Source organism: Danio rerio, chromosome 3 (assembly GCF_049306965.1).
Source record: "Danio rerio strain Tuebingen ecotype United States chromosome 3, GRCz12tu, whole genome shotgun sequence".
Classification (NCBI taxonomy): Eukaryota; Metazoa; Chordata; class Actinopteri; order Cypriniformes; family Danionidae; genus Danio; species Danio rerio.
This window is the reverse complement of record NC_133178.1, coordinates 16245955-16260620: the sequence shown is the minus strand read 5'-3', so window position 1 is coordinate 16260620 and position 14666 is coordinate 16245955. Positions and strand designations below refer to the sequence as shown.

Genomic DNA, 14666 nt, shown 5'->3' with positions numbered 1-14666 from the left:
GTTAAATAGGTAATTCCACTGAAAACTTTAATTAGTTGAAGGACCCTATAGAAGATCATGTAACCAAAGCCCCCCGTAAAGCCAATGACCTTTTCAGTTTTTGTAAGATTTCTTTACAAATTTACCTAATTTTGGATCCACTACAGAATTGTTTAGCATTGTTGTTCTTTGGTATGACACCCCTGTTTATTAAATAATGTCCAACAAATCATGGATATTTTTTTTTACTTCATATAAAATAAAGGGCACTATATGAAGATAAGTGAACAACAATGAAAATATAAATGAATTGCAGTATATATAAATAAAACTTTGTGGAATCACTTTTAAACAAGTAGCTTTCGTTGATCCACTTAAAAAAAGCGAAATTTCCCAAGTTACAAGCCACTGCATTAAAGTAGCTTCCCCGACACTGTACCCAAGATCTTCCCGTTTCTGTTTTAATTAGATATGGGTCTTTTTATTCTGAACTATCCAATTATCACCGCTTGGCTCTAACAATGACGGTATTCAGCAACTGTGTAGGTCTCAGAAAGCTATAATTAGTCCATTGAAAGTAGATGTGACCCAGATCTGCGCACACAAACTGTTCTCCATCTGATGATGGTATGTTATCAAACTCCGATGAGGGCTTTTACATTCAGAAAAAAAAAAAAAATTGGGGCTCTCTCAATATAAAACCTTTTACATTGTTCTTTACTGAACTCAGCAGAACACTTTATTACAAATATATAAAAACACTGGGTACAATGAACATTTGGCGTGTATGCAGATAATAATGAAACATTATTTGAGGCCAAACCATTTGGTGCTCTGCATGTCAGGACAGTCATTTTAAAAATGGTAAGGTTTTCAAAATTACAAAACAGGGATAATGCAGTCACATGATCTGGTCCCATCTAAGATCTAGTGTCAAATTTTGTACATACAGTAAGAGTGGATTGAGATACTCCGGCTGAGAGTAGTCTCTGTGAGAGACAACGAATGATGGTCCTATTATCCTATTTGTCCTATTTCTCACAAATAGTAACTGAATTACATCCCTTTAAACGTATATCGGTTTAAACCGTTATAAACGTTAAATCGGTTTGTAAAAAAGTGGTATCGCTTCATCCCTAGTTATATGCATACTTACTGCCTGACAAAATGTCTCTGTAAATATTATTAATGTAAAAAGGAACATTTGTTATACCTACAAATCGCACTCAAACATATATGTTAAAGTATGTTTTTGCAATTTCACTAATATAAACACATTTCCAGCGAGCCTGTGTTGAATATAAAACAGGAACTTAAGATCTGTGTAAACACTTTAGTTATATGCTCCACAGCACTTGTTTCAGAGCTACATCCCTATAGGATGCTTTGTAGGGTCTCACCTCGTTGGCGTTGATGCCATTGTTGACAGACCAAGTGGTTTGGAAGTACTCCAGCATGCGCTGCTTGAGCTGCTGCGGCAGGCGATGCACACGGATAAAGTCCTTCAGGTCCTTCATGCGCGTGTGGTAGAGAGAACGGCGAGAGTACATGCGCTGGATGATGGCGGTCACGTTTCCAAACACCACCGCATGCATCAGAGCTGTGAGAGAAGCAGAAAGAGTCTCAAAATACTTGGCAGTCTGAATCATCTCAGAGAACAATATGTTCTACGTCTTAAATTAGACTTAGATTAGATAATTAGTTATGGTTACTAGTTATTTCCTACAAATAGTAACCGTTATTAATTAAATTACATAGTTATAAAAGTAACTAATTGCCAGGGAAAGTAACTTCTGCATTACTATTTAAAGGAAAAATGTCAAAAACTAATTGTATGTTGAATAAAATGGACACTGAATTACATAAATTATTATTATATAAGATTCTAAACTATTTTATACTTAATTAATGTTAATTAATGCGCAGAGACATCTATCAAATGCTATATTTTATTGTAAATATTATAATTTCTATAGTGAAACAATAAAACATAATAGATGGTTTATAACTTTTAATATTTACCACAATTGGCCAACAAATAAGTCTAAAAAATAAATGACTTAGTCTAGATATTTAAAAGCATCATTTGCATTTTTAGCCAATCATTATCAGTTATGTGGTTGTCCCACCCCTACACACTCACACACAAACACGAGCAGGCATCAGAGCTGCCACTTGAGCAGAAAGCGTCTCAAACTACTAGGCAGTCTGAATCATCTCAATGAACAATATGTTCTACATCTTAAATTAGATTTCTGAAAACTTTCTGAAACAGTTTTTTTTTTACTCAATGGATATGAGAAAGAGGCTCATCTGACCTACAAACAAGCTAATTATACACTGAAATAAGAGCTGGTGAACACACCCCCGATGAGCATGGTGCAGATGGAGAAGATCTTCTCGGCATCTGTGTTGGCACAGACGTTTCCGAAGCCGACGCTAGTCAGACTGCTCAATGTGAAGTAGAGCGAAGCGATGTAGGCGCTGCGCAGAGACGGCCCGCCAACTGTACCATTCGTGTATGGAGTCTCCAGACGCTTGCCCAGCTCCTGCAGCCAGCCTACAGAGGACAGGGAGAGTAGAAATAGAGGAAAAATTGTTTGGGGATTGAAACTTTAACTTCATATTAACTTTAAGTTAGTGGGCTTTAGTGAAGCTGACAAATAATATGTACAGCTGTGAAATAGTTTTTGTTTAAATGGAATGCAGATATTTTAAATTGTCATTATATTTCACTATTAATATCACAATTTAATATTAGTGTTGTTATTGTATTTTTATACAATAAATCCAGCCTTGTTGAACATAAAACTCTATTGCCAATAACATAAATAAGCATGCATAATCAGTATTTTGTCCTGTTTTCCACACTGTAAAAAAGAGTTTGAGTTTTTGTCTTGTTTGTTGACAAAAAATCAGAGATTTAAAAGAAAAAAAAAGATGATATGCTCCTTTAAAATGGGTTAAATAACCTGCTAGAAGTTTAGGTAAAATAATCTGAATTCAAACTGAAAACAAGATTATTGTATTTACCCCACTGGCAGATTATTTATTTTTTATTTATTTATTTATTTATTATTATTATTATTGTTGTTGTTTTAAGGAAAACTCATCTGAATTTGACTTCCTATTTCTGAAAAAAAATAATGTTTTTAGTTTTTGCTTGTCTAGAAAATACTTTATGATTTAGGAAACAAAACAAAAATGTTAGGTAAGTAAATATCTAATAAATATCTATAATATCTAAATTAAATATCTAAAATAATTAAATAAATAAATAAGCACTAGAACTACAAAGGCAGTGATGCTTTCTACATTTTGCTATATTAACTTTAAATAATAAACAAACAACTGCAGTATCTGAGATTACATGTTTGAAGTTTATGCTTACAACATCGTTATTTTACTAAAATCACACAAAACATTTCTAAGTGTTTATTTATTTATTTATTTTTGGTCATATTGGTTAAATCGACTGTATGCTTTAAAGATGTCATATCATATTGTAAAAAAATAAAAACACAACATGCTTTTATCCTCCACAATATTCTGTTTATTTCTAAATGTGTTGGCATTTAGACTTTCACATGGACTTTAAAACCAAAATATTAACTGGGATGAAAAAAACTTTGATCTCCCACTCGCCGGACAAAGAGTGTGGCAATCTCCTTCAGGGGGCAAATAATATCATTTACTAAATAATACATGACAAAAAAATATGATGCAAGAAAACTGTAACTTGAAAATGGCTCCAACTTGAACCCCTTACAAAATCTAAAAAGGTTGGGATATTGTGTCTAATGTTCAAAATATGCAGAGGGTGACTGTTTCATTAAAACTACAAATGGACAAATACCTGCAATATTGGGACAAATGGATTGTGCTTATGCCTTAAATCCATGTAAACCGATCTTTATATGAATTTGTTCAAGTTATCTGTTGTTTTATGTATTTGTGACTTAAGGACATATGTGACCAGTCAACTGTTCATTTAAGTTCTGATGATTGTATTGTTTTTTTTTTACATTCATTACTATTATTATTAATATTATTATCATTAAAAAGTTATACTTCCTTAAAAGTATTAATGAATGTACAGTAAATATAACCTGACAAAAAAAACATTCTGCACAATATACAGTACTATAAGCAGTCAGAGCTCCTGTAATAAAGGTTAGGATTTTGGAATTTCAGTAGTAAAATTCAGGGTGAGAAAATGAACAGCACATTTTCATTTGTAAGTGAACTGACCCTTAATAAAAAGGTAAACTACATTGTCCCTCACCGATATCCCAGGTCAGGGGGTCGTTGCTGGCAAGCTCTTGGCGTCCAATGACATACCAGACACATGCCAACCAGTGTGCCAGGAGGGCAAACACGGACATCAGCAGGGTCAGGACCACAGCGCTGTACTGAGAATAGCCATCCAGCTTCTGCAGCAGACGCAGGAGACGCAGCAAACGCACCGTCTTTAATAAGTGCACCAGTGATGTCTGAAAAATAAACACACACACACACACACAACAATAAACAGATGGAAATTAATAATTTCTCATGCAAACAAACCCAGGTTGATTGGGATGTACTAGTATTTATACGTTTTATCATACATAAAACTACAGATAAAACACAATTGTAATGTAGAGGAAATGTGGAGGAAATAATTGTTAACAGGTTGTCTTTCGTAGAAATGAACCATGGTTTTATGTCTTTTTTTTTTTATTTTTTATAAATTGTATAACAGTTTTACTACAAATATCAGAAGTAGTACCAGAATTTCATCTTTAGTGGGCTCAACCTTCATTACAGCTGTCGATAACGTTAAATTCTTCCACTGAACATTATAATCTTTTAAGCAAAAACAACCAATAAAACATTATATTTATTTATTTATTCTTATTTACAACTGTTGATTCAATAACTCACTCCTAAAAACGTCATGTCTCATAACTAGATGAATCACTTTTGAAGAATTGATCAGTGATGTACATTTTAGATGGTTGGTTGTCTCCACCTACTGGCTTTACAATGTAAACGCTCATTTGTTGCGACAAGTTGTTTTAAAAACGGTGATTTAAATTTTTACCATAAACATCATTATTTATATCTGAAGTGTATGCTGTTATCCCAGTAATTTAATTTGATTGTTTATAACTGTTTATAACTCTAATTGAGACTAAACACTGAATCTCTCACAGGGTCAAACGTAGATTTAAATGCACGGCATTATCACACATGCACAGAATAGCATTTTATATATATATATGTGTGTGTGTGTGTGTGTGTGTGTGTGTGTGTGTGTGTGTGTGTGTGTGTGTGTGTGTGTGTGTGTGTGTGTGTGTGTGTGTGTGTGTTTGTGTGTGTGTGTGTACACAGGTGCTATACAGTCCGCCTTAGGGTCTAGAACTGATCCTGACAAATACTATGATTATACTATGGTTAGTGTTGCAAAACTTTGGTTAATTTTATATTAATAACTAATTTATGAAATGGTTAATAAATGATTCATGCTTGGCTATGGTGTTTCCCTAGTAATCAAATGGTACAGAATTTGTAGTGAAGCTGTGTATATGAATAGAAGTCAATGGGTTAAAAATGGTTACTGCACTTGTACTATAGCAAAACCATGGTCCATTTCCATGAGGGGTTGAATTATTTGAAAATTGATCATTCTGCTTATACCACACCTAGACATTGTTCAGGCTTCTCAAACAGCAGCAGTGTATAGAACTAGTTAAAAACTTAAAAAGTAGTTGTGATATATTGTAATGCAGTCAAGACCTGTCTGGAGCTACTTTGTGTTTACTTTGTGTTTATTTGAAAATAATTGCACACTTAAAATGCTCATCAGCCAATCAAACTCATGCATTCAACAGCAACATAGTAAAAGAATAAGATCAATCACAAAAGTAAGAGTATGTACAGTATTTACAGATTTAACATGTATTCTCACCACTGAGATGTTGAATAAATAGAGCAGGTCAAAGGGCAGAGCAGCGATGAGGTCCAGGATGAACCAGGTAGTACAGTAGTGCAAACAAATCGAGCGAGTATCATAAACCACCTGACCCGCAGGGCCAACATAAGTGGTTCGGAAATTCAGTATAATATCTAGAAAAAGAAAAATGTATAAAAGATTATTACTTGATTCACAGCATTTAAAAAAATCTATACCAATAATAATCATAAACAGTGTTCTTTCTAGGCAAATATTGACTGCGGATGCATGAATATTAAAAACATGTTAATTAGAGTGATGAAGCCTTGTACAGTACATGCTGGACTCAATAAATATTCATGATTCTTGTTCTGTGCAGATTTTTATTAAGCGGTACATTTAGTTCCATCAATTAATTCTTTTACCGCATCTGTGTTCATGGGGTTTATTAAAATTACCACTGGCTTCGGGTCACAGTGGAGCATTTTCTTAATAAGAGAGATTTATGGCAAGATTTACTAACAGTTTATGCCAACACAGCTCTCTTTTGCCATCTAAAAAAATGGCAGAATGCCAAAAAAAAAAGATTAAAAATTATTGATTCAAATTGATTTTAGGAAATATTTTTATTTTGGGAAACTATTATTTTAATACATTTCAAAGCAGAGTATCTTTCAAAATGATAGCATTATATACTGTACAGATAACCACACTCTACATATTATATTGTTTCTAAATTATAATGTCGAGTAGTGTATTTTACCGTGTTTACATTGTTTACTGTCTGTATTTCCACACACTTTCTTGTACTGTAAACACAAAATTTGCACACATTTTTCGTAGACTGTATTAATTTTTTTAGCTCTGTATCTTTTATGCAACTATTAATTCTGGACTTGACTCGTGCTTTTATCTTTTTTCACTCAGAAGAAATCTCAATGACTCACTAACTAGTCTAATAATTTGGTCATAATGAGTGTTCAGTAATTGACACACTGATTTAAATGATCCGATCAGGATGAATCTCCAGTTAATGATTCACTAATTGGAAATATTTGATCAGAACAAATCTCCAGTTAATAACAAACTGTTTCAACTGATTCAATCAGAATGAATCTCCAGCTAATGATTCACTAATTGGACATATTTGATCATAATGAGTCTCCAGGTAATGACAAACTGATTCAAATGATTCAATTAGAATAAATCTCCAGTGAATGATTCACTAATTGGAAATATTTAGTCAAAACAAATCTCCAGTTAATAACACACTGATTCAAATGATTTGATCAGAATGAATGTTCAGTTACTGACTCACTAATTGGAATTAATTGGTAAGAAAGAGTCTCCAGGCGATGACACGCTGATTCAAATGACTTGATCAGAATGAATCTCCAGTTAATGATTCATTAATTGGAATAATTAGTCATAATGAGTCCTCGGTTAATGACACACTGATTCAAATGATCCGATCAGGACAAATCTCCAGGTAAGGACTCATTAATTTAAATTATCTGGTCAGAATCTCCAGTAAATAACATACTGATTCAAATGATTCAGTCACAATGAATCACAATGATTCACTAATTGGAAATATTTGGTCATAATGAGTCTCAAATTAATCTCCAGTTAATGACTCACTATGATCTGGTCAGAACAAATCTCCAGCTAACAAGTCACTGATATAAATGATTCGGTGAAAATGAGTCTCTAGTTAACAAGTCCCTGATTCAAATGATCCAGTGCTCCAGTCAAAGCAATTCACTGAATTACCCAAGTGTGACTCAAAATGGTCTAAATCTTGATCATGAGGCCTGAAAAGGTAAACTTATTATTCATTAAATCTCTTAATTTTTTTGTCTAAAACCCAGATCATATTGGCAGTGTGGATTTGAAAGATAGTTTCAGTAGGAGCTGAAGGTGTGATGTTTCACTTTGCTAACATGTTTAAGGTGAAAGAGCTCAGCGGATGTCAGAAGTTAACACTGTTTAAAATTGGAACAGAGGTGGAAATGAGCCCTGAAAACAGCATACCGAGGATGAAGAGCATCTCCACAGCTATATCACTGACGATGGTGGTCCTGGAGCTGGAGTCGCAATCCGGGCTGTCGAGTTGGCTGTCGTCTGGGGTGGAGAAGCAGACGTTGTAGGGGACGGTGACAGCCACGTAAAATGTGGCAAGGAGGATCAACCAATCCCACATGGCCTTGCACACGCTGTAATGAAGCAAAATGAAGCGAGATTTCTGCACCGACGCCACCTTGTATTCGGGGAGAGTTGGCTGTGAAAACACATTCTGTGGAAAACATGAAAAGAAACATTTTAAATGTACAGTTGAAGTCAGAATTATTAGCCCTCCTCAATTATTACCCCCCCCCCCCCCCCCTGTATATTTATTAAACAATTTCTGTTTAATGAAAGTAAGATTTTTTTTCAGCACATTTCTAAACATAACAGTTGTAATAACTAATAACTGATTTATTTTAGCTTTACCATGATAAATATTTTACTAGATATTTTTCAAGGTGCTATTATTTAGCTTAAAGTACAATTTAAAGGCTTAACTAGGTTAATTAAGTTAATTAGGCAGGTTATTGTGTAACCGTGGTTTGTTCTGTAGACACTAAAAAAGAATATTGGTTAAAAGGGCTAATAATTTTGACACTAAACTAGTTTTCCAAAAATTAAAAACTGCTTGTATTCTAGTCAAAACAAACCAAATAAGTCTCTCATCTAGAAAAAAAAATATTATAGGAAATACTGTAAAATATTCCTTGCTCTGTTAAACATCATTTGGGAAATATTGGAAAAAGCAAAACAAAATTCAGAGGAAGGCTAATAAATTTGATTTCAACAGCAATCATGGCTTTAAATGTTGTTTAATAAAAACTTCTACATTTCAGGAAAAGAAAAGCAAGACATAACTTGGATGTCATTGCAGTATATTAAGAGCCTCTCAAGCAGAAGTATTTTTTCTTTTTTGTGTGTGTACAAGCAAATTACTTTTCTGCAGTTGGTGATTTAAAGGTATAGTTCAAAGAAAAATTAAAATGTCCTTTCCATTTATTATCACTCAAGTGGTTCTAAATTTGCATGGTTTTCTATCTACAATACAAGATATTCTGAAGAATGTTGGAACGCAGCAGCCATTGACATTCATAGCATTCAAAAAAAGAAAAAAAAAAGATATGACAATATATGTCATAAAACAAGATATGTTTCCATCCACCTATTTTCATGCCAATTTAGATTTTTTTTTGCATTATTATCTAATGGAAACACCAAGATGTGAATACATTTTTTAAAATGTGCATAAAAATAATGTATATGTGCAACTGAGTAGAATAAACATTTTACCTATAGAGCCAGATCAGTCTCAAAAATAATACATTAACAAAATATTGTTCATACATTATTCATCCATTTACAAAATCCAATTAGTAAATTCGAAACACGATTCGTAATTACACAAATCCAATTCATAAATTCAAAACAATTTGCAATTCGTAAAAACAAAAATCCAATTCATTTGGCAAAAATATTTATGTTCTTTACAAATTGCGTGTTGCTTTTATGAATTGTATTTTTAATTTACGAATTGTATTTTGTAAATATAAATTGTGCTGTGTATGTATAAATTTTATATTGTAAATTTATTATTTTTGAGACTAATCTAGCTCCATATTTATCTGAAAAGAAAAAAATGTGCACAAATTACAATGGAAGCACATTTACCAAATAAACTCCAGCATCAAAAGATTTGTGATTTATTTTTAACAAGCGCACATTGCCAATTTATATAGTGAAATGGCAATTCACCTTTTTTTAGAATTGGGATCTGATGGGATTAAATTAAAGGACAAACCAGCATACTCGTCCTCATTGAGTTATTAGAAACTGTGTTTTATTTATGAATGTTTTACACATTGCTGGATTCTACACAATCAGTTTGTGTTGGGAGAACATGACAGAATTAAGTTAGCTTAATAGTTTTTACAAATTTAAGTGGAATAAACATAAAACAATTAAATTGTACTAAAAACCTAAAGAATTGTATAGTTTTAGCTTATTTTATATTAGTAGTTTGAACAAACAGCAATCATACTTTTTTGAGTGTGTGCAATATTACAGGTTTGCATATACAGTTGAAGTCAGAATTATTAGACCCCCTGTTTACCCCCCCCCCCCCCATTTGTTTAACGGCCAGCAGATTTTTTCAACACATTTCTAAACATAATAGTTTTAATAACTCATTTTTAATAATTTTTTATTTTATCTTTTCCATGATGACAGTAAATAATATTTGACTAGATATTTTTCAAGACTCTTCTATACAGCTTAAAGTGACATTTAAAGGCTTAACTAGAGTTAAGTTAACTAGGCAGGTTAGAATAATTAGGCAAGTCAATGTATAATGATGGTTTGTTCTGTAGACTTTCGGGGGGAAAAAAACATATCTTAAAGGGGCTTCTTAAAATGGTGTTTAAAAAATTAATAACTGCTTTTTTTTTAGACGAAATAAAACAAATAAGACTTTCTCCTGAAGAAAAAATATTATCAGACATACTGTGAAAATTTACTTGCTCTGTTAAACATCATTTGTGTAATATTTGATAAAGAAAAAAAAATTCAAAGGGGGGCAAATAATTCTGACTTCATCTAAGTCTAATTCGCATCTTTAGATGAAAACACGAGTAATGGCGTCTGCTTTGCAACATTCTTCAAAATATCTTCATCTGTGTTCAATAGCAGAAAAAAAGCTTGAACAAATAGAGAGTTAGTAAATGATGACAAGTAAAAGAGTTTAAATTTTGGGGTGTACTATCGCTTTAAGTGTTGTTATAAACCTCAAAGCGCGTCTATACTTTCTTCTGTGGAGTTCATTTTTTAGGCTGATTTTAATCCAAATATTCTTCAATACGTCTCTCTTTTGTGCGAATGTGGGCCATGCTGTGCCCACGTCATTGGAACTTTTAAATTAACTGTTGACCCAGCGTGCACCAAATGTGCAATGTGCACGTGCTGTCGCCTCATTAAAAAGAAAAAAGAAGTGTAGCTCAAGAGAAGTTGCTTTTTGCTACATTAGTCCTGAACCAGTAACCTTAGAAAAACACATGCTTATGATGGACAGAGATGGTGTGCTGTGCTACAAAAAAGTGACCTTCATGTAAAGTTTTGTTCTAACAATCCAAACTAAATGAAGTTAACTTTTTAAATGTTGATGTTTACAGCAAAACTCCCTTCTTTATGGAAATGATGCTTGTTTCTCATGAAGACTATCTGGTGCCTTATGAAATTATGATATTGAACAGTTCAGAGATACCCGTGCTTGATTTTTTATGTCTGTGAGCAATAATCTGAATGTGAATTCAGTCTTTTTGCCCTACAAAAAGCACTTCAAAATCAAATCACTATTGATTTGCTTCCCGAAGGTTCATTGACTCTCCACCTGGAGCATTCAGAAAGATTATCTGAGGAAAAATATATAGCTTGGCATTCTGAATAGGTGCAGGTACAGCTCAAAATGACACACAACAGAAATAATGGTAACACTTCACAAAAAGGGACAGGACAAATGATGTATATGTAAACTATACATTATTATTATTATTATTATTATTATTGAGCAATTCCAGTGTTAAGGGTGTGACATTAGCAGTGAGAACTTACATAGAAAGTATATGTTAACATTATACTAAAACATCTGCCTCCGAAACTACTAACCATAGAGTTGTGATATCAGAAAAATATCAATCCATAAGCATTTTTTTAGGTTTTTTATGAGGTTATGAGTGTGACCCAAAAAGTTTAAAGTATACAACATACTTTGTAAAAATTCTATTAATTAAACTGCACAATCCAAAAGAAATAATGCTAATCAAAAGGATAAAAGTTGGCATTGATAGAGGGATTTTTGAGTATTTTTACAGTACTGCAAAATACAAGCCTACTCATTAAACGTTTTGTCTGAAAACTTGGCAAAGTTGACGTGCATGGAATTGCTCATAATTATTAGTTAAGGTATTCGCTAATTAAGAACTAACTTTAATTATAACTTGAGTCATTTACTTGTGAATAATGGCTACCTTAGTTTCTAGTTCATGTTTGTTGATTAATGTATTATTTAACACTTTAGTTAAAGCTAAATGTAACTCACTCTTTAATTAACTAATGACTTTACTTGGAGGGGCACATTCTTATTAACTCATTCTTAACAACTCTTGTGTTTAAACGTACACTTTTTTATGTAGACAGAACACTTTTGTATTGTTTTTTTTTTTTTTAGTCTAAACATACGGATATGCATGTACAAGAATTTAACAGCATTTAAGAATGATTTATAAATAAAGTACCCCTCCAAGTAAAGTCATGACATGATACAATAACAGATAATAAGGTTCTGTTAGCCAGTATTCACACATGCATAATAATATTTAGTTTGCAGTGTAGTGCATCCCTATTCATGCTGTTATTATAAAGAGTTTAACATCTTCTCTAATAAAATTCCAGGGCTACTCTTAATGCGAACTATATTTCACCACAAAAAAGACGAGATTGTCTTCAAATTTATTTTCTTAATCTCTTTCATTTGAATAGTGTATGTTTCTGTTGTATTACCCTGCAGCTATTGCATTTAAAATACAAATATTTTATACAGGACAGTGTTTCAGGTTGATTTAAATAATCATTTAATGATTCATTAAAAGAATCAGTTCATAAGAATTTCTTGTTTAGGGAATCAGACAACAGTGATTGTGCTGTACTGTAGTTTCTGTTGCTCATGAGTTGGACTACAATGTTCAACTTTTATGTTTTTGATTCACCAAAAAAACTGGTTAATAAGTCATTTGTTCATTAATTTAACTACACTTTAATACATTTTACAATCAAAGACATAACCTGAGGCTAGACTAGCATAGTACTGTGCATCATTTGAGAATTGAAAGAATGTTTGTTTGTTATTTGTTTGTTTTATTTTGGTAAAATGTTTTTCTTGTTTTCCTTGCATACTTAATTAAAACATGTCAACAGAGACAATATTTCTTTTACGCACATTACTGGGAATTTTCAAAATTCCTTTATTAAACCTAAAATAACTTACAATAGCTGAAACGTGTAGGCTAGTATCCCTAATTAAAATATATATGGTCAAATAATGATGTCAAAACTATTTACATTTATTTGTTGCATATAATGGCAAAGCAGTGGTGCAGTAGGTAGTGCTGTCGCCTCACAGCTAGAAGGTTGCTGGGTCGCTGGTTCGAGCCTCCGCTCAGTTGATGTTTCAGTGTGGAGTTTGCTTGTTCTCCCTGTGTTCATGTGGGTTTCCTCCGGGTGCTCCGGTTTCCCCCACAGTCCAAAGACATGCGGTACAGGTGAATTGGGTAGGCTAAGTTGTCCGTAGTGTATGAGTGTGTGTGTGAATGAGTGTGGATGTTTCCAAGAGATGGGTTGTGGCTGGAAGGGCATCCGCTGTGTAAAAATGTGCTGGATAAGTTGGCGGTCCATTCCGCTGTGGCGACCCCAGATTAATAAAGGAACTAAGCCGACAAGAAAATGAATGAATGATATTACTTTTAAGTAGGCTATTTAAAAAATATATATATATATATTATTGTTGTTTTGGAAAACACACCCATGGTCAAGTTATATGTCTTTGATTCACTAAAAGTACTGTCTCATAAGAGTCATTTGTTCATGATTCAGACTACACTGTTCGCATTGTATGTTTTTGATTTACTAACTAAACAAGACCAGTTTTATAAAAGTTAACAGTTATGTGAACTGAACCACACTGGTCACACACAAAAAAGAAAACATTGCATTTGCCCGACTACAATGCTTGTGTAGAAGCTGAAAGAGCCACTTGTACATGAACTGGACAACACATATCATATGTTTTTGATTCACTAATAATAGTCTAATAAGAATCAATTGTTCATATCAGTATATGCTAGATTCAATGTATGTTACCTTTCACTTGCAGCCCAGAAGGACATCTGAAATAAAGATCTTTGCTACATTATTCTTTCCTTTTATGCACATTTAATAACACAGATAGCAGACAGAACTTCGCTTCATAAAGAATTATTATGAAGTTAAATGGGTCATTTACTGAAGTTTATGAACAAATACATTCAGCCACTGATTGATACAATTAAGATAATGATTCATCATATAATCTTATATATAATAATGGTATACTAACATATTACAACCATTTTCAGGCATAGAGTTGAAGTCAAAATGATTAGTCCTCTTGTGACTTATTTATTTTCAAATATTTTCCTAATTGATGTTTAACAGAGCAAGGAATTTTTCACAGTATTTCCAATAATATTTTTTCTTCTGGAGAAAGTCTTATTTGTTTTATTTTGGCTAGAATAAAAGCTGTTTTAATTGTTTAAACCATTTTGAGGTTATTATTATAAGCCCCCTAAATTCTAAATAAATTTTACACTCTGGTTTCTCATTCTTACTCAGTTATGTTGAAGATATATTTTTTTAGGTACAGTACATGCCGTTTGGAGTGCTCTTTTCATCGCCGAAAGTTCAATAGATGTGTTTTTTTAATACAAAGCCAGTCGTTTGCATAACATTTATTAAAAAAAAAGAAAGAAAACACGTTACATCACGACCTAAAAAAGCGTAGGTGTTTATTTGTATGAAGTTTGAGCACCGTGTTCTTTTCAAACAGCAAGGACAGACTGTCCGATACAAAAGACTGATGTCTGAAATATTTTCTTCA

At 32.7% G+C, this 14666-nt stretch overlaps 1 protein-coding gene across 1 annotated transcript in view; it reads right to left on the bottom strand.

Moving 5' to 3' along the window:
* Positions 1-14666, bottom strand: part of kcnh4a (potassium voltage-gated channel, subfamily H (eag-related), member 4a) — a 53499-nt gene that overhangs the window by 14479 nt on the left and 24354 nt on the right. Inside the window, exons 5-9 of the mRNA NM_001322433.1 lie at positions 7952-8213; positions 5933-6090; positions 4265-4472; positions 2345-2539; positions 1380-1579 (exon numbers count right to left, since the gene is read on the bottom strand). Of these exons, the coding sequence (NP_001309362.1) occupies positions 1380-1579; positions 2345-2539; positions 4265-4472; positions 5933-6090; positions 7952-8213 (1023 nt within the window). The remainder of the gene's footprint in view (positions 1-1379; positions 1580-2344; positions 2540-4264; positions 4473-5932; positions 6091-7951; positions 8214-14666) is intronic.